Consider the following 19594-nt stretch of genomic DNA (forward strand, 5'->3'; position numbering starts at 1 on the left):
ATTAAGTCATTTAATTATCTGTAGTTATGTTTGGCTAAGATAAAACTGCACTCTGTTTCATAGTAAGAGAAGCATGAAGGATGTTTAAAATGTGCTTTACAGACTTAACAAGTGATAATGGGGTGACACAGCTGATTGGGACTACGCTTTCCATTTCTGGCTTTTCATCTCTTAGTAGTCATGACTCATCTTCTGCTCCTACTCTCTCAACTTCTCATGTTCACAGTCCAGTGAAAAGTAACCAATTTGGGCTGCACCTCTTTAAATAACTTGGCTGTTCTTATGTGTTGGAATCCTTGGTACCAAGTGGAGGCATGGTCTCTATAGTAGTGTATTTCTCCAGTCACCACTGAAAGGATTAGAGAAAAAAGGAGTAAAGTTGCTGAGGGTACTCCATCAAGAAATTTCAGCTCTAATTGTATACCAGCAGGGATGCTGCTAGCTTTTAAGTCTCTATTAGGAGCATATTATATGAGCTGCTTATGAATGTACACTGTCACAGCTTTATACAATCCAGCTTTTTGAAAGGATAGGATCCAATGAAAGCAGCTACCTGAGCTGCTTTGTTTCCTCTGTGGTCTGCATCAAAAAAAAATCCTCTGTGGTTAGATCAAAAACAAATTTACCTGAGGCTTAGTTCCAGCTTAAAAATCAGTGAAAGTTCATCCCATTCTATGTCACGGCACAGTCATGGACTGCTCATGATGCACTCACAGTAAAATACTTTTATGTCTTCATTGTTCTGTGAAAATAGTTACAGTACACTGTTGCACTAAGAATATATTCACCATATGTTTTTGAAAACAGTCTAATTGAGTTGGAAGAACCAGCCATTCAAAGATTAACTATGTCTTCTAACATTGATAACTTGAGCATGTTTTGTTACTATTGCCAAGCATTATACTCTCAGGGAAAAATAAAAATGATGCTTATTTGTGTCTTTAGTTTGTTTAGTACTTTAAACAAAGTAAGTTTTTAAACACCTGAATGCCCTCTTTTGAATGTCTTTAAGAAAAAAAAAAAAAGAATAAGTCTTTCCATACTGTCTAGAGTACTTTAATGTTTTATTTAAGAATTCAGGTATCACAGGCATGTTGTGCATGCTATCTATGTTTATGTTCTTCTTGCAGACCAAAGTTTCTCTGAGCCGTTTAGAGGATTTTCTGTTCGCTGAGGATCTTAACCCTGAAGATGTTGATACAAACTACAGTGGAAGTAAGCAGGAGTTACTCATTTGCATTTAAGAATCTCAGCTGAGGGAATGGATTAGCAATTCTGCTCTTTTTTCCTTACTACGATAGACCATGCTGTTGAGCTTATTGGTGCTTCTTTCTGCTGGGAGAAAAATGGCCTGCCAGTCTTAAAAAAGTAAGATATTTATTGTTTTTATGAGCTCTGTTAGCTAAATGTGACATGTTTTTCAGGATTGTTGTATACTGATTAACACTAGTTCATGATGAAGGTACCAGAAGGAGCACATATTATTATTTCCAGAGTATCCCACATAATCCTCTTGGAAAGTCAGATCTGACCTGGATTCCTTCATGCTCCAAGAAAAATCACATAGTATGTGATTCCCCAGCATCTTAGTGAGTCATTTCTTAGGTGTGAATTCAACTATGTTTAAACTGCTACACAGTGCATTCATTGGAGTGTTACTAAGGAAATGGAGTAAACAAGCTCTAGTGAAGACTCTGTTTGAGACTCTGATAAATTTTACTAGGGCAGCTGAGAAGGTTACAGCCTACCCAGTCTAACTCTCTTACTGTGCTGTCTGCCCTATTAATCTCAAGGTTAGAAGAGATTACTTCTGATATGGCATGGGTGTCCACATCTCAGACATTGTAGCCTGAAGTGTAGTATCCAGGTATAAACTACTTCCACCAGCCTTAATTGAAGTCTCATATCATCTCTGTGTTTTTCTTAACCTTTGTGCTTTAGACTCCGATCTGAAGGAAATGTGTTTATCTTAGCATAGGATGTTCAAATCTGTACATGCTTAAATTCACATAGCATGGAGTACAGATGGAGCAAGTGACCTCCTTGTATACAAACATGCAAGATCAGATTATACTTATTTTTCTAGCAAAATATGCAGAGGATGAGGGACAGCCTTTTAATACTCAAATGTTTTTCACATATTGTAGCAGATGCTACATGAGAAGTCTAGCAGTTCATTGTCTGAGTAAGGTAGAAAGTCAGCTACAGGCCTGAGAAGAATGAATTCACTTACTGGTTACATGTTCTGCCATTTAATTGTGTTGTGACAAGGTGAGTGCACAAGCTCTTAATCAGCTGACAAGTACATTTATTCTCATTATTGCTTATCAAAAGATATGTAAACTGATGAACTGATTTCTCATTGTTCTGAGGGTGTAACAGTATTTCTTTCTTACAGTGACCACATCATAAACATGATGCAGTATTTATGAAGAGGATAACTAATTTCTTCCTCAATATTTCCAGCTTGAATGTCAGTATACCTGAAGGCTCTTTAGTTGCTGTTGTGGGACAGGTTGGATCTGGAAAATCATCTTTTCTTTCTGCTCTTCTTGGAGAAATGGAGAAACTTGAAGGAACAGTTCATAGGAGAGTAAGATTGTCAGTCTGTCCCTCGATCGTCCCACCCTAACTCACTAACCACTGAATAAATTAAGCAGAATTTATTTTCAAAGTGCAGCTTTTCCTTTTCATCTATTTGTGACTATAAAAATACTGGCAATAGAAGCTTAGAAGTACTGCTTTCTTGAATCTCTTATCTTCAAAGAAAAATTAACTGTATAAATATTTTTAATTTGTTTCAGTCCAAGTAAGAAATTGCAAAGCTATTCTCATTTCTTACATCTTATATCTTAGAATGGATGTCCCTGATTGTCCCTGAGATCTTTTCCTAAAAGACTTTGCACAGTGTAAGTCTCAGCTCTGTCAGGTTTAATAAAAGTATGTACACCGATAGTAATGAGAGGCAAGCTGTTGTATAGTGTGTAGTATACTCAATAGATTGTATTTATTATCTTATTTTAAAACTTTAATAATGTTTGAGTTATGTAAGTATTGTCTGGTTACTTTGAGATAAAGCTATAATAGCAAACATATATTTAAAGACTATTTTTTGTGTGTTCAGAAAGCCCAAATAACATGTATTTTCAATTCTTTTTATTTAGGGTTCAGTGGCTTACCTTGCTCAGCAAGCTTGGATTCAAAATGGAAGTTTACAGGAAAACATTCTCTTTGGCACAGATCTAAATAGATCATACTACGAGCTTGTTTTAGAGTCTTGTGCTTTGCTGCCAGATTTGGAACAGTTACCCAATGGAGATCAAACAGAGATTGGTGAAAGGGTGAGAATTTGACATGTCAGAAATTATTTGATAATTTAAGTTGTGGCTTTTTTGTTTTTATCTATGATCCACTTGATAATTTACAGGACTATTCAGTGCTCAAGCAAGTACATACAGCTCAACTCCTTACTTAGCTTTGAACTTCTGTTCAAGTTCTGAATTCTCACTAAATTTTAAAATGGCTCTTTTCTGTGCAGACGTTTGAGTCAGCTCTTTTTTTTCCAAGGGTTCCTCATATACTGTAAGTAATGCCTGTAAATAGTAGTTAACATGGTACATTACATTTGCCCGTTTTGGAATGGTAAGTTAATCAACAAAGGACAAACTTTAATTACTTGAAAATCTAACTTATAACTTTTCTGTTTAACAAAATTTACCTTAGATATCTGAAAAAAATTACAACAAATTGCCTGTGATAATCTTGTTTTTGTAGTATTTTGCATTAAAATATGGATTGTTTTGGCTTCCTTTTATTATTTTTTTTTTTTAGGGTGTCAACATAAGTGGAGGGCAGAAACAGAGAGTGAGTCTTGCTAGAGCTGTATACAGCAATGCCGACTTGTATCTTCTGGATGACCCTCTATCTGCTGTAGATGTACATGTTGGAAAACACCTTTTTGAGAAGCTCATTGGGCCTTCAGGTCTCTTAAAAGGCAAGGTAAAGCAGGGAGGCTGCTTCTTAAATTGGAGATTAACTGATTTGTACAATTCAACTGACATAATTGCATTCTTTTAGTCATTCTGCATAAGTTCATCTCTTACCTATTGTGTTGAAAATTATTCTGAGTAAAGGGAATTAACAAAAAACACAGCTGAATCTATAATTCTGAAGCCTATCAAGTGGCCATAGCACAGACTGAAAAAAAAGGCAGAGAAAGCTGGCATGACCCGGAGATTTGAGTTTTATGACATTTGTTCATTTCCACTTTGCTGACAGTTGTTGAGGAGTGCAGTGATGTTCATAGCAAGGCAAATTAAGATGGAACCCATTGTGGGTACTCTTGATGCTTTGCTGCTGTGAAGAAGTTACAGCCAATAGAGATTATAGAAAGAAAGGCTTGTTAACTGAAGAAGTTCCACAAAAGAAAGGGGAATCAGAGGAAATAAGTTCTTCTGTGTAAGAACTGTTAATGTTGGAAGGTAAGATGATTGTATGAATTAGTGCAGATTGCTCCTGATGCAAGCTTATTCCTGCAAAAGATATGTATCGTTGTGAAATGCTTCCCAATTATGAATACATATTACAAAGTACATCTCTTTCACTTCCCATCCCTACCTTTCCTCTTTTCTTACTTTGCTTGCTTCATGGGTGATAGGTAACAGAAAGAAAGAAGAGCTCAAGTAATGACAGGCTTCTTGGCAGATATAACAGTAAGACTGTGAAACTATATCTAGTATGTTAACAGCTGTAGTATCTGCCTTTTCTCTTTATGATTAAATCTAAACCATTCCTGAACACAAGATGCATAGTAAGAAACAGGTAAGTACAAGTAATAAGAAACAGCTATAAGCATAAACTATTTGACTTGGCAATTTAAGGAGAAATGTAGTAAAGATGTTAAAAAAAAAAAAAAAAGAAAGAAAAAAAAAAGATAGTAGTATTAAGGTAGATAAACAAGTAAAATCCAAGAAAAATTCAACTGTTATATTAATAAAATGCCTACTTTTAATACTTGCTTTGTTTTTAAGTGATGAAATGGAAAACATTGTGTTTCAGACTCGTGTTTTGGTGACACATAACTTAACACTCCTGCCTCATGCTGATCTTATAATAGTAATGGAAGAGGGGAAAATAGGTGAACTGGGGAGCTACCAGGAACTCGTTTCAAAGAGAGCTAAATTCGTTGAGCTTATTCAGTTCTTCAGTACCGAGAACAGAAGTGAAAAGACAACCCCAAATGAAGGTGAGAACATTTGTGTAGTGTATTTATTTAGTATTTTTCCTTTTCATTCAGGCTTCCCAGAATATTTCTCTTCCCCTCCATGTAACAAACTGAATAATTTCTGGAAAATGTAAAACACTTCCATACATGTTTTGATACAAAATTATTGGTTGGAATTAAAATAGAATTCAGGCTTTAATTCTCTGAGATCAAATGACTGACTTACTCTTTCAATTAAAGGATGTACGATCAAGCTGCCTTATGCAGCTGTTTTTGCTTTTACATACTGATTTAATACTTTGCTAAATTACTTGATTCTCTTAAGGTTCTGTTCTTCAATAAACATCTAAAGGACATTTCAAATTTGTCTTCAAGTGTCAATGACTTATACTGGACGCTTCCCATTTCTTTCACCTTAGACTGATGTCTAATCAAGGTAGAGGGCATAGGAAAATATTATCCATTTGTAGAAGGTAAATAAATGAAGCTTTTGGTACTCAAGAGACACTCTTAAGAGACAGCATAAACAAACAAAAATCACTTAGTATCTTGAAAAAAACACATTTGCAAACCATCTGCAAATGGTTTCAGATTCAGTTCTTCACCCTGATTGTTCAGTATCTGCTCCTCAGACCCTATACGGGAGCCACCACTCTCAAATATTTACTGAGATTTGATGGGGAGGAGGGGAAAGACAGAACAGCAGATTTGCAAGAGGTAGCAGGAAGCAGGCCTGGGTTGGCTGTAGAGATGGTGATGTGAAAAAACATGAACTAGCCACGAAGAGTGAGTAAAGAGTGGTGAAGGGAACCAGAGTAACAAGGCATAAAAACAGTATTCAGTGTTTTCTGGTACAAAATTATTCAGCAGAGGTACATTCATAAGGATGGATCAGTGTAGAAATCATAACTATGTCTTTACAGATCTGTTAACATAAATTACATGAATTATGAAGACAAAATATCCATTCTTAAAAAATGCACCATTTTATTTTGTTAACACACAAACCACAAGCTCAGTTCTTCAGCTAAGTTGCAAGAATATTTTGAGGTAAACACTAATCTTAATGCTTGTAGGGAGTTACAAAGTAATATTTTCACTAAGGGCAGAGTTGAGATTGACTGTAGGTTTCTCTGTTTCAGTGAAGATACCCTAGTAGAAGATACAGAATAGCACTTCCTTTCTGAAGCTTTGACAGTATGTTTAACTATTGTTAAACATAAGTTAAACAATAAGTTGCTTCTTTCAGATGTTCAAGCAAACTGTAGTGTTGCAATTTTTAAAATTTTTTTTATTTTTTAATATGCTTTTTAACTTCTTCATACTAGGAGGGAAATTTATGTGCTGCCATAGTTTTAGTACTTTATTTTAAGTCATAAAATTGTTTGAGTTGTAAGGGACCTTTAAAAGTCATCTAGTCCCCTGCAATGAACAGGGAGGGACTAACAGCTACATCAGGCTGCTCAGAGCCCTGTCAAGCTTAAACCTTGGATGCCTCCAGGGACAGGGCACTTCTCTGGGCAACCTGTTCCTGAATTTCACTATCATTATTGTAAAAAAAAAATAATTCCTTATATCTGTTCTAAATCTCCCCTCTTTTAGTTTGAAACATTTCCTCTTATCCTACCACAAGAGACCCTGCCAAAGAGTCTGTCCCTTTCTGACAGCCCTCCTTTAGATAGTGGAGGGCCTCTCTCAGATCTCCCTGGGGCCTTCTCCAGGCTGAACAGCCCCAGCTCTCTTAGCCTGTTCTCATACTAGAGGTGTTCCATCCCTTGGAACACTTCTGTGGCCCTCCTCTGGATGTGCTCCAACAGGTCTGTGTCTCTCCTGTCCTCAGGACTCCACATCTGCACAGAGCACTCCAGGTGAGGTCTCACCAGAACAGAGGGGCAGGATCGTCTCCCTTACCCTGCTGGTCATGCTTCTTCTGATGCAACTCAGGAAACAGTTTGTTTTCCGGGCTGCAAGGGCACCTCATGTCTGTCTTGTCTCAAGATTAGTTTGACTTACAGGATTCATAACTTAAAGAACATTCATTCATCACTTTGTTTCCTTTTTATTTCTGGATCCTTTCACTGTGCCCATCTACTCGTTGATAAGAATTGAAATGATTTTATTATTTTTTGCTTTTATAGAGAGTTCTTCAAAAGAAGAGTGTCAACTAGGGAGGAGTCTGCAGCAAAGAGAGTTGTTGAAAACCAAGCAGTAAGTGTTAAAAAACAACAGCCATTGCTGATCTGATGCAATTCTAGAGCAACCCTAAGTTCTTATACTGAAGGCTATGTTGTTACCCTCCACACTGTAAACATGAGTTAAGACTAAATGTCCCATTAGCAGTTGGCTGCAGAGCATGTACTTGGAGCTCATCTTCTGGTATATATGAAAGAAGTGCAGTTGATGTGCTGTGTGAGTTCAGGGGGTCTAGTTCATGGGCTGCTACCCTGTCTAAAGTATGTTAAGTGGGAGTGAAGGGAAGTTTCAGCCCTGGCAGCAGTTCAACTTCCAGGTATATTGACAAGTTGTTTATGTTGTTTTTTCCATGTTGATTTTTTCATTTTCCATCTTTAAGAAAACTCACAATCTTTAAAGTATGAAAGTGTCAACGAGCACCTTGATCAATTTGAAGTGCACATTCTTGTCATATCTGTTGGGCAGGAGATAGTGCAGAGCTCCCCAGAGTAGAACAGACTTCACCAAATAAACAAAGGCAATGGAGGGCATTTGAGCTCAGTCACCTTGGTCCGTATGTAGTAGGAACAGTTATGGCAAATAATAAGCCCTATTCTTTGGCCCAGACAAGTACTGAGATCCAAGTAGCAGCATGCTTGCATGCCTTAGAAAACAGTGGTATTACATTTCTAGCTGCAGGGGCAGTTTGTATTGTCACATGCAGATAAAACTGAGCTTTCTCTGCACAATAAATGAAAAGTATGTACCTAGTCTGGTCCTCTGATGATGAAGCTACTTAAACGAAAAATTAGAACAGCAAAGAGCAGATTGCATGTCTGCAAGAAAGAAAACTTTGCAGGATTTCATAGTATACATTTTTATACTTGGATAAAAATGGATATATTTTTGTGGTTTACAAGGAGACTGGAAAGTGTGTTTCTTACTTGCAGTTCTTCAGATCATTGGAAAATACTCAAAAAGAATAAAGAAAGAGTTGCCACTGGTGGTGTAAGTATCAGTAATAGAAAAAAGTCTGGTATTTGTGTTTGTTTTGTTATTTTTTTTTTTAATATTATTTTTCTATCTTCTTCCTTGTTAAGGTTGCCTGGCATTTAATCACTGCATTTAAAATAAATCTTTTTCTAAAAATATTTTTTTATTGATCTTCAAAAACTTTCCCTGACATTTTATATTTTTATGACCTGCTACAGGCTTTACTTTTATATTATATTTAGGTTCTGTCTGTTTTCCATGTTTTGGAAAGAAGACATTTAAAAGATTTTACTTTGGAAGAAAGTCTCTGTCTCATTTTAAGGAGGTTTAAATACCCGTGTGCTGGTGCAGAGACTAGAAATTTTGCATGTTATTTAATAGTCCCGCAGTGCTGTTTTGTGTTAGAACTGCACTTTCTATAGTCCTGAATAAATAAATAGATTATTTGCTAGCTTCTAGGGAGAGGGGAAAAAACAAGTGAAGTAGAATGTGGAGAAGATCAAAACATCCTAGGAAATAACATAAGAGCAGGGATGTGGAGGAGAACTGAGTTTCTGGCATGAAGGCAGAGATGATAGGCACAGAAACTCTACTGCTGCTATCACTTCTACCTTTCTGTTAGCCCGAGTTTCTGCCAGATAACTTCATCTACAGAGATGACGGAAATCCTATCCTGCTATCACAAATTCCCTTGGCTTCAGTAGTCTGAAGAATCATAGAATTACCCAGGTTGGAAAAGACCTTGAAGATCATCAAGTCCAACCACAACCTAACCATATCACCCTAACTCTAAAGACACTCTGCTAAATCTGAGCACCACGTCCAAACAGCTCTTAAAGACATCCAGGGATGGCACTTCAACCACCTCCCTGGAGAAAAAAAGAAGCAGTTTTAAAATGTCTACAGTGATGAACAGAAGTAATATTTGCTTTAAATAAACTTCACACTAAGTTTTTCTTGGTTTCCTGTTTAGTTTCTGTTGGCGGTAGCAGTGGTGGCGTGTTCTTTGATTACTTATCTGTTTAATAATCTGCCTGAGATTATTGAAGTCTGTCACTACAAAGTGTCACAAGCAAGGTTGCCTAGGATACATATGATTAAAAAACACAATGCAGTTGATGGTGAAATGTTTTAGCACTATGATTTTATATACCTTAGTCATCAGATTTAAGAAGAAGAAATTTATTGTGAGTTTAATATATTCGGTTCCCACTGTGTAATATCTATTTGTCTTCAACAGTGATATTGTTTTCACAAGTAATTCCTATTATTATTAACAATATTTTTTATAATTCAGATGAAAATGTCAGTTGTTTTAAAATACCTCCAAGCGTTCAGCTGGCGATGGATGTGGCTAGCCATGGCTGCTTGCTTAGGACAAAATGCACTAGCCATTGGGCAAAATCTGTGGCTTAGCTCCTGGACTGCAGAGACAGCAAAAGTCAGTGATTTCACAGAATGGCAACAGTCAAGAAATTACAAACTTGGTGTTTATGGGCTTTTGGGACTCTTACAAGGTAAGTGTGAGCATTTATGACTGATATACCACCACCTGCCAGCTTTGATCTACCAAAATGTTTATTACTAGAGAAATAAAGCTAGTTGTTCCATAAACAGAATTATGTGCAGTATGATGCGGTTGTTTAGCCTGGGAGAGGAGCAGTAGAATAGATACACAGCAGTGTTGAAAATGCTTTTTAACTTTGATACTTCTGTGAGTTAACTTAGAACATCTGAATGTAACCAAATGAAGCTATGTGTGTTAGCATGTTAGGGAGGGAAGTGTGCTAGCTTGATACCTAATTGTAGGGAGGACATGCTTACAAAGAAGTAAAATTTTTCTACAAAATACCAGTACAAAAACTTGTTGAAACCAAGTTATGATGTTAAATCCTCTCCCAACCCTACCATTCAAGACTGTCTTTCACTTTATCCATTCCCAAGGTCTGCTTGTTTGCTGCAGTGCCTACGTACTCACCCAGGGCTCCCTTGCTGCTTCTAGGACACTACATCATCAGTTGCTGGACAGTGTATTGCACCTTCCTCTTCAGCATTTTGAAACTAATCCAGTGGGTCAGATCATCAATAGATTCACAAAGGTAAATGGAAAATTCATGAGTATTTTCTGTTTTAAGAAATCGAAGCTTGAGTGACTACAGCTTTAATCCTGTTTAGTACTGTTAAAAAATAAAATATATCAGAGTAAATGAATGCAGTATCTAATGATCGAAAGCTGTTTCACTGCTGCATGGTGACAATAACATAAAGATGGTAGTAATTATCCAAAAGGTTATTTACTGGAAAAACTCACCCATATGGAAGCCTTCAGTCTGCTGGGAAACACCGAGGCAATCTCCACCAAGGAGTGATATCCAAGAGATGCTGCTTTAGTGGTCAGCCCTTAAATGAGGTCTAGAAGAGGTGGAGTCAAGCTCCACCCCTTCCAGGAGCACAGCTAGATTATTCTCACCTGTGCTCCCACAGCTGACCTGACACTCTCCTCAGCTGGTTAATCAGAAGTTCAGGCTCTGATTACCAATTTCCCATACAACTGCATAAGAACTTACAGAAATGTCTAGCTATTTTCATGCAAAATTCTCAAAATATATTCAAAAGATATTGTTGGCAAAAGTTGTATAGACTGTGTCTGTGATCATTAGGATGCCGTTTGTCAAATTGTACTCTCACAGTGCAATGAGTTTACCAGACCTAAATCTAATCTACTTTTTTAATAAGTAGCTCTGTGATTTTATTTATTTATTTATTTATTTATTTATTTATTTATTTATTTATTTATTGCATATCAGAACTGGATGTAATTGCCAAAAGCAATGAATACATCAGTTCACATTCTCTAGTATATATAGACTTACAGTGAATGCTATTTTCTGGTGTTTTTTGTTTGGTTTTTGGAGCACTTAGAATTGAGTTGGAACTTCTTATTATACAGACAAATGTTATTTACTACGACTTTAATACTTTCTAGTCTTGTGATAAATAGATTGTTCAGATTGTTGTAGCGTATGACAGATTAATCCAAATGCAGTAACTGGTGAGGGCTGTGTATTTTAGAATAGAGCTGAGGCCAGCTGTGTTTTAAACACTAAGAAGTCAGTTGATACGGGTTTCAATAAAGCCTGTTTTTTAGAAGCATTATGTTATAAACAAGGTTTAAATTACTGTTTTGGTGTACAGTAGGAGATCATTTCAGTACACTTCAGAGTTATTATGAGGCTTACATAGAAAAGCCTGTTCTCTGACATATTGTGAGTACTCTAAAAGCTGTTGTATCTACTTCACATTTAGAAAAATAATATTGATATATGAATATATTTAATTAGGATGTAATCAGGTGGGGGACAATCCTACTAACGTATACTGAGGATGTTCTAGCTTGATGTAGTAGCAAAATTTACTCAAAAACATTGATTCTTCTGTTCATTGTTACAGGACTTATTTATAGTGGACATACGTTTTCATTATTACTTACGAACTTGGCTGAACTGTATGCTAGATGTTGTTGGAACCATTCTAGTTATAACATTTTCCTCACCACTGTTCATAATGGTAGTTATTCCCCTGGGATACTTGTATTTTATTATCCAAGTAAGTTCATCAAGCCTTTATTAGCTTTTCTAGATGTGCCTATGTAGGATTTCCAAAATATCCAATGATACAGGCTTAAATTATTACTCACAGTGGAAAAAAAGTCTACAGAATGCATCTAAATTTACTCTCATTAAGAAATCTTCCAGCTTCTTAAAAAGAAATTAGAACAGTCCTTGAATATATCCTGTAGTGCTTGGGAACTTTTAACAATTTCTATTTTTCTCCTTAGATTTCTTTTCTTAGACAGATACAATATTGATGTAAAAGTAGAGTGATGCCTTGTTACCTTTGCTGCTTTTTTTTGACCAAGGTGTCAGTTGTGCTATGGAGAAACTTAAAAGATAATGGTTTGCAAAGACTAAAGGTTGCATTCCTGTTTCTTGAGGCTCAAAGTACAGTGTGTAATTAAGTCCTTCAGTATTCTTAAAATAAGAACATACATAGATGAAAGAAAAGAGGGCCTGGATTCAATGTCTGCTAAGGAATTTGAATACAGGCATTATTACATTAAAGAAGTAAAAGACAATTTTCATGTGAATGAGGAACAGAGCATTCTGCTTTTCAAGTTTACATGGAAATTTTATTTAGTTGCTTTGTGCCTCTTGTTGTATTGCACAATTGTTAGATAATTTGGAAATAGTCTGCTTTTAATTCAGCCTTGCCAGTAAGACATATTGCATTTTTCAGTATTAAAATGTTGGTGTAATTTTTTTCCAATTTCTTCATATGTAGCATTTACAGGAATTACTTAACTGCTTTAGAAGAACTGGAAAAAAAATATTTAAAATAATGTTAAATAATGTAAAGGAAACCATAACAAGTTAAAATGTCTGCTTTTTTTTCTGTACTATTTGATTAGCGATATTACATAGCGAGCTCACGACAAATTCGACGGCTAGCAGGTGCATCACATTCTCCTGTCATCTCCCACTTCACGGAGACTATCCTTGGAGGATCAACAATCAGAGCATTTGGCCACCAGGAGAGATTCATTAGAAAAAATAACGATGTTGTATATGAGAATTTGGTTTATTTCTACAACAATGTCATCTCAAACAGGTACTTTACAGCACCTCTGACTGAGACCTTTGCCTGTAGAATTCTACAATCATTGTGTTTCCTTTGGTCGTAGTAAATCTATTTGAGGAATGGGATAAGAATAAGAATCAAGAGTCCTTTGTAATGAATGCACAGATGATGTCTTAGCACTAGGATGATTCCCTCTTTGTATACCGGAAACTAGCAGGTTAATAGAAAGTATGCATGTACTGTTTAAGATGAGAATACCAACAACAAAAGTGTACAGATAGATTATAAACATGGACTATGTACTGTATTACAATTAATTCTTCCTCAAACAAGCTTATAATCAAATGAATTTTATATTGCAGTGGTTCATGTGGTAGTAACTTGGCCTATACCTACAGATCTGAAAGTGGAATATCAAGTTTAAGGGAATAAGAACATTTCTCCTCCCCCTTTCTGATTCAGTTCAGTTACAGGTAGAGATTAGCATGGAGAAGATTTTTAATTATAGTTTTCAATCATGTAACTGAATCTTATCTGGATGGGAAGAGTGGGAAAGCCATATGTGTAGTGAAGAGAAATCAGTCATTTGTGAAGAGACTGCATTTTGTTCTTAACTGTGCTACTTGTTTTAGACATCATATTCCCTTCCCAGATCATCTGTAAAATTAAGTGGTGGTACATACCTTCTCTGAAAGTTGAGACACAGCTCTAGAAGAGCCATTATATTAGCGGTATGTTCACTGCAGTCAAAGAAAAAAAAAATTATGATAACTCACTTTCTTTGCCTTGTTTACTGCAGGTGGCTATCTGTCAGGCTTGAATTTCTAGGAAATTTAATGGTGTTCTTTGCTGCACTGTTTGTAGTACTGGCTGGAAATGCAGTGAGTTCTTCTACAGTGGGTTTATCAATATCATACGCTCTAAATGTAAGTCATGGAATAATTTTTTTGCTGCTATCACATTCCATATGAAAACAGGGAATATGAAAAGAGAAGAATAGGTACAAAGAAGTTGAACTTCCTTGAAGTTCCTTTAATTCTGGGAAGCTTCACAGTAATTACTTTTCCACTGTGAATTTAGAAGATATAAGAATTATTAGAATATATTTAAAAATCAAGTTAATCAGACTGTGTATTGTGTGTTACATTAACTATTACGTTAAGTCAAGAGTAAGAAACCAAGTCATATGTAACTATATTTCATATTTGATTTCTTGCTCTTCTTCATTTACTGAACATTGTATGGGGATGCTTACTTAAAAGTTTATCAAAATCATTTACTTTTTGCATTGTGCCTGTAAAAAAATTTGTGAGAGCTACATTAGAAAAGTGCTCTGTAGTAAGTTGAACTGTACTGATAGGTTGCTAATTTAAGTAAGTTTTAAGTATCGCGTATACTCAGACTAAAACATCCAGAATTTCTTTATTATGTGATACTTAGGAGCCTAGAAATGTCCAGATTCTCACCGTGGAAAGTACTTCAGAAATAACAGAAACTGGGGAGGGGGACAGATAGGGAGAAAATGGGGAGAAAAAGTAAGAGAGGAAAAAAAGAGAGAAACAGAAAGAGAATTGCCTATCCTGGTATACCCACATCACCCCCAATTCACAAGAATTCCATTCTCTATTGTTCTCTCTAAATAACTGTCATTTACATCATCATGTACTCAGTGATGACAATGGCAGGTACTGCATAGTGTTACACCTTCATCTGACATGAAATTCACACCAGTCTTTATTTAGCTACATGGAACATCTCAAAATAGTTGGATCTTACAAAAAAGGAAAAAAACCTTCTTTGGGCTTACTTTTTTCCCCTATATTTTGTGACAGAATTGTTACTTACTTGACTGCACAGAAGTGGTACCGATTCCGTCCACAGAAGCATTCCACATGTTTGAAGAATTTGGCAGGCACAACAGTTCCACTATAGATTGTTTTATGTGTGTTTTGTTACTGTTCTCTATCTAGAAAGTGATGTAATAGTGTACGCACAATATGAGCCAGATATGTTCTTCCTTTCATGTATTATACCATTACTTTGTGCTTGTGAAATTATTCAGCTTGGGTAATTTTTGAAATCACTAAGCTGTGTTGTAGTATAGTTGAATTGTTACATTCTAAAATGCAACTTTCTACTTCAGATAATTCAGAGTCTAAATTTTTGGGTGCGTAAAGCATGTGAAATCGAGACCAATGCAGTTTCAATTGAAAGAGTTTGCGAATATGCAAACATGGATAAAGAGGTGAGCATTCTTTTTGGAATAGTAAATGGATATTTAATTTGTGTACAAAGAAAATGACGTAGATTTGATTTAACATTGGTGTGTGGTAAAAGCTGGCTATAATTTATTAGATACTTTGTCAATTTTTACACTGATACACAACTTATTCATTCTGTTTTTAGGTAGCAGTTTTATGTCTGTTTGAACCAGTGAATTATTTAGCATCCTTCTTAGTAGTAGGTTTTCTATTAAGACTAATTCACCTGCAGCTCAGGTCGACTTTCCATACTATGGACAAACAGTAGGGGCATTTTAAGAGTGGTAGACAGGGAAGAGAGGTGTTGTTATTCACATGCCTGAAGAGGCATTTATTTCAAAGCTATTGGCCTTGGTTATTGTGCTTTTCTGAAAGTGGTACCCAGAGAAGTAAGAGCCTCAGTCTGTCTCAGAAACAAGTCCTTCTTCTATGTCTTCATTTTATTTTATCCTTCTCCATGTTTTTGTTTCTTTATGTTAACATCTTGCTTTTCTTTCATACTCCTTAAAACAAAAGGTTTCTCATAAAATTTGTGTTGGAAATACCTGGAAGATTAGACAATGGATTAAATATAGTTCTTTGCCTGTCAAATAAGGGAAGTGTTAGCAACTACACAGTTCAGCTTTTTAAATGACTATATAATTTTCTTTAAAAAACAAACAGAAACGTTGGAATATTGTTACTGGCTACATCACTGAAAGAAATTTCTCCTTATATCACAGTGGAATTATCCAAACTTGCTGGGAGTTCTAGATGTATATAACTTTCATACTTTCTAGATGTATATAACTTTTATTTATTTTTAATGATTTGGGACTTATTTCCTGGCATATACTAAAATAACAATGCTTTTAATTCCAGGAACCATGGATTACATCAAAAAGACCACCAGTAGGGTGGCCTGATAGAGGAATAATAGAGTTTGTAAACTACAAAGCTCAGTACAGGAAGGATCTTGGTTTAGCTCTGAATGACATTTCCTTTCAAACACGGAATAAAGAGAAGGTATTGTATATAATAAGAAATAAGTCAGAAGTATAAACTTCTGTTTCTGGACTTTCTATTTCAAAAACATCTCATATGAAGAGACTGCAATACTAAATATTGCAAGATTATGTTGAACAGAAAAAATTATAAGTGACTAAGATATTAAACTAAAAACAAATGAATAAAGAAAAAGTATTTTCTCCTACTCTGTAGAAGTTCTTATCTCTGTCAGAAGTAGAGGTAATGTTTTACTTCCCACCCTTCCCCACATACTATGATGGACAAGAATCTCTTTGAATCTGAGATAAACCTTTTTTTAACTTTCAGAAATTTGGGGGGAAAAAGAAAAAAGGCATGGGGAAAGATATTGCAGTTAAAATACTTCTAGCATTTATGCTAATTATTTTAATGTTACTTGTTTTATAAGATTGGGTTGAAACTGTTCTAGATCTTTTCTGATCCTTAGTGTCTGCAGAGGCGAAGACATTAAATCACTAAGTGCAAATGGAGGTATTCATGAACGTGGCAGCCCAACACTATTAACGTTAGATTATGGCAGTTTAGTAGAGTTAGATAAGGGAAGATAAAAACTCATTTGGTTCCACATTTGCTCTCTGCTTGTAAAAGAAGGTGCTCTTAAGTAAGTGGTTCTAATTTGAAACTTCCGAGGAAAGTCTTCCTCCTAATGAAAGTGAATAATCACATATCAATCAGATTTTTCAACCAAACAGGACATTTCTAAGGAAGATCCAAATTTGAAATTAATCCTCATGTCCACTGTGCTGAATATTTCTGTAGAAAACTGTATTAAAAGCTATGTATTAACTAGGCTGGGGTTAAACTGGGGTTTGGTATCAAGAAACACTGAACAATTTCAGCTGAAGAGTGCTAGACAAAAGGAAGGCGTAAATAAAGGCTTCCCATTGAATCAGACATAGGCTGGAGGGAGAGCTGTGATTGTAAGCATGGCAAGAGTGATTTTTAAACAATTTTATTTACCTATAATGTTGGAAAAGTAAACTGAGGATTTGAACTGAAAGTTAAAACTGAATTTATTAGTCACTTTTTATATGCAACACTCAGCATATAACATAGAAAGTTATAGTCTTTACCAGAAAACTTTATGTTTCAGGTTGGAATTGTAGGAAGAACAGGAGCTGGTAAATCGACACTCACAAATTGCTTGTTTAGAGTTCTAGAGGGATCCGGAGGCAAAATAATTATAGATGGAATTGATATATCAACTATTGGACTCCATGACCTGCGTAGAAATCTTAACATCATTCCACAGGTGAAATGTGTTTTTGAAATTATTTTTTGGGGTGTATGTGTACTTGTAACACAAAACCTTTAAGTTTTGTGGAGTGGTTTTTTTTTGTTTGTTTGTTTTTTTACTTTGTTGATTTCAGGAATTATCTATTTATTTATTTGTTTTTGAGAATTTACAAGCCCTAAGTCTACAGACTGCCAAAAGATAGAGGCATGAAACTCTGATAGAATGTTACTGCTTTGAATATAGGTTCTGTAATGGCATGTCAGGTTTTATAACCAATTTTTGATAGTCTTAACTTTTCGATTGAACAGTAATTTTTAGTAATGCTTGTATAGTGCTGTCATGCATGATTACTGCATGTTGGCATTTACATGGAAGAACCCTCAAAACAGGTCAGACCGAAAATGTAACACCAAGTTTTATTATACCAGATTTAGTTTAACAATCTTAGCCAGAATAACTGGTGTTCTCCAGGATCTGTAAATCTATGTATGCTGTTTTCAAGTCTCAACTGCATCACTAATTCACAGGGAATAAAGTAATATATAATCATGAATCATGTATGTACATAACTTGCCCTGAAAGTAATGCCTCCTATTTATTTCCATGGAAACTACAACAGATCCAAAATTATTTATTTAATTCTCCTATGTTGATGCAATGTTATGTTATGGCATGTTCTTTAAGTCTGTTTTGGAACTCTGTACTCAAATTCTGATATTATTTAGGATCCTGTCTTGTTTTCTGGGACACTGCAGTCAAACTTGGATCCACTTGGAAAACACTCTGATCATGAACTTTGGGAGGCACTGGAACTGTGTGGCTTAAAGAGTTTTGTGCAGTCACTTCCCAAGAAGCTCCTTCATGAGATTTCAGAAGGTGGTGAAAATCTCAGGCATGTAAATAGCAAGTGCTGTTGTAGTTCTTTTCTGATACTGTATAACAGTGTTTTCTTTCCAGATAATTTATTACAGAAACTATCAATGTAAAGATTTCCCTTCTCCACTCTGAATAGAATTATTCTGGTAGTAGGACTTTCTTTGCAGTTTTCTTTGATGTCATAACTATATGAAGTCCTGTAGCTTATGTTGTATGGGAAGCAAAGGAAGTGGAGTAGTTTCAGCTCAATTGGATAAATGAATGGGAAATGGGGGCTTCATATACCACCTATTTAGATGTGGAAGAAAAATGTTCATTTACTCATTTATTAAAAGAAAAAAAGTCAAAACTACAGAGAACTTTTTTGCTCTATGTGGTTAGGCAAAGCAACTTGTCTTTAATTTGTAGAATGTTACCCCACAGAAAGGTAAGGAGAGCGACACTTGTAATAGAAGGACTCAGACAAATGGTGAAGCTTTTGGCATCAAAGAGACAAGCAGTTTCAAATGGAGCATATTGAAAAATAACTTGAGTTTTTTAAGACAGATTATTTTCAGAAATATCTGCAAGACATTCACCAGAAGTAACATACAGGAATATCCAAACTTTTACCTGGAACATTATTATATTCAGTCCAGCCTATTCAGATTCCCCATAATAATGTGAATACCGAAGTTGAGGGCAAAGCTAGGTTTAAAAGTCACTCCATATTTACTGTTGGTATGAAGAGTGAGAAGGAATAAAAACTTCCAAAATTAGGTGGACATATTTCTCCAGAGTTTTGAGAAGTATAAAGTGTTGTTAAAGAAGTTGGAACAGATTTGCTCCATATTAGTCCCAGCTTTATGTCAACAGCATCTGCTCCAATGTCTAGGTCTAAGCAGAAAAAAGATCATTATCCTCATCCTCAAAGTGCCTAAACTGACCTTCTTGGTTTTTAACAGTGTTGGCCAGAAACAGCTGGTCTGTCTGGCACGTGTATTGCTGCGAAAAAAAAAAGTCCTAGTCCTTGATGAAGCGACAGCTTCCATTGACATGGAAACAGATAACTTGGTGCAGTCCACCATCAAAAGAGAGTTTTACGACTGCACGATATTAACAATAGCCCACAGATTACATACAGTCATGGATTCAGAAAGGTAAGTTACGTTTTGAAATGCTGTTTAA

General features: G+C 35.6%; 1 protein-coding gene across 5 annotated transcripts in view; it reads left to right on the plus strand.

Moving 5' to 3' along the window:
• The window catches only part of LOC107322334 (multidrug resistance-associated protein 1-like), a 36571-nt gene that overhangs the window by 12562 nt on the left and 4415 nt on the right, over window positions 1-19594 (plus strand). For 4 of the 5 annotated variants that reach the window (XM_015880260.2, XM_032448455.1, XM_015880289.2 and 1 more), the window contains 18 exons: window positions 1131-1215; window positions 1302-1368; window positions 2467-2593; window positions 3165-3341; window positions 3832-3999; window positions 5059-5245; window positions 7363-7432; window positions 8347-8404; window positions 9687-9906; window positions 10334-10488; window positions 11840-11995; window positions 12858-13057; window positions 13827-13953; window positions 15171-15272; window positions 16150-16293; window positions 17408-17566; window positions 18277-18443; window positions 19372-19566. In XM_015880260.2, coding sequence (XP_015735746.1) covers window positions 1131-1215; window positions 1302-1368; window positions 2467-2593; window positions 3165-3341; window positions 3832-3999; window positions 5059-5245; window positions 7363-7432; window positions 8347-8404; window positions 9687-9906; window positions 10334-10488; window positions 11840-11995; window positions 12858-13057; window positions 13827-13953; window positions 15171-15272; window positions 16150-16293; window positions 17408-17566; window positions 18277-18443; window positions 19372-19566 — 2564 coding nt within the window. The remainder of the gene's footprint in view (window positions 1-1130; window positions 1216-1301; window positions 1369-2466; window positions 2594-3164; window positions 3342-3831; window positions 4000-5058; window positions 5246-7362; window positions 7433-8346; window positions 8405-9686; window positions 9907-10333; window positions 10489-11839; window positions 11996-12857; window positions 13058-13826; window positions 13954-15170; window positions 15273-16149; window positions 16294-17407; window positions 17567-18276; window positions 18444-19371; window positions 19567-19594) is intronic. The other variant, XM_015880269.2, reaches the window with a different exon arrangement.

This window comes from Coturnix japonica, chromosome 1 (assembly GCF_001577835.2).
Source record: "Coturnix japonica isolate 7356 chromosome 1, Coturnix japonica 2.1, whole genome shotgun sequence".
In the NCBI taxonomy this organism is placed as follows: domain Eukaryota; kingdom Metazoa; phylum Chordata; class Aves; order Galliformes; family Phasianidae; genus Coturnix; species Coturnix japonica.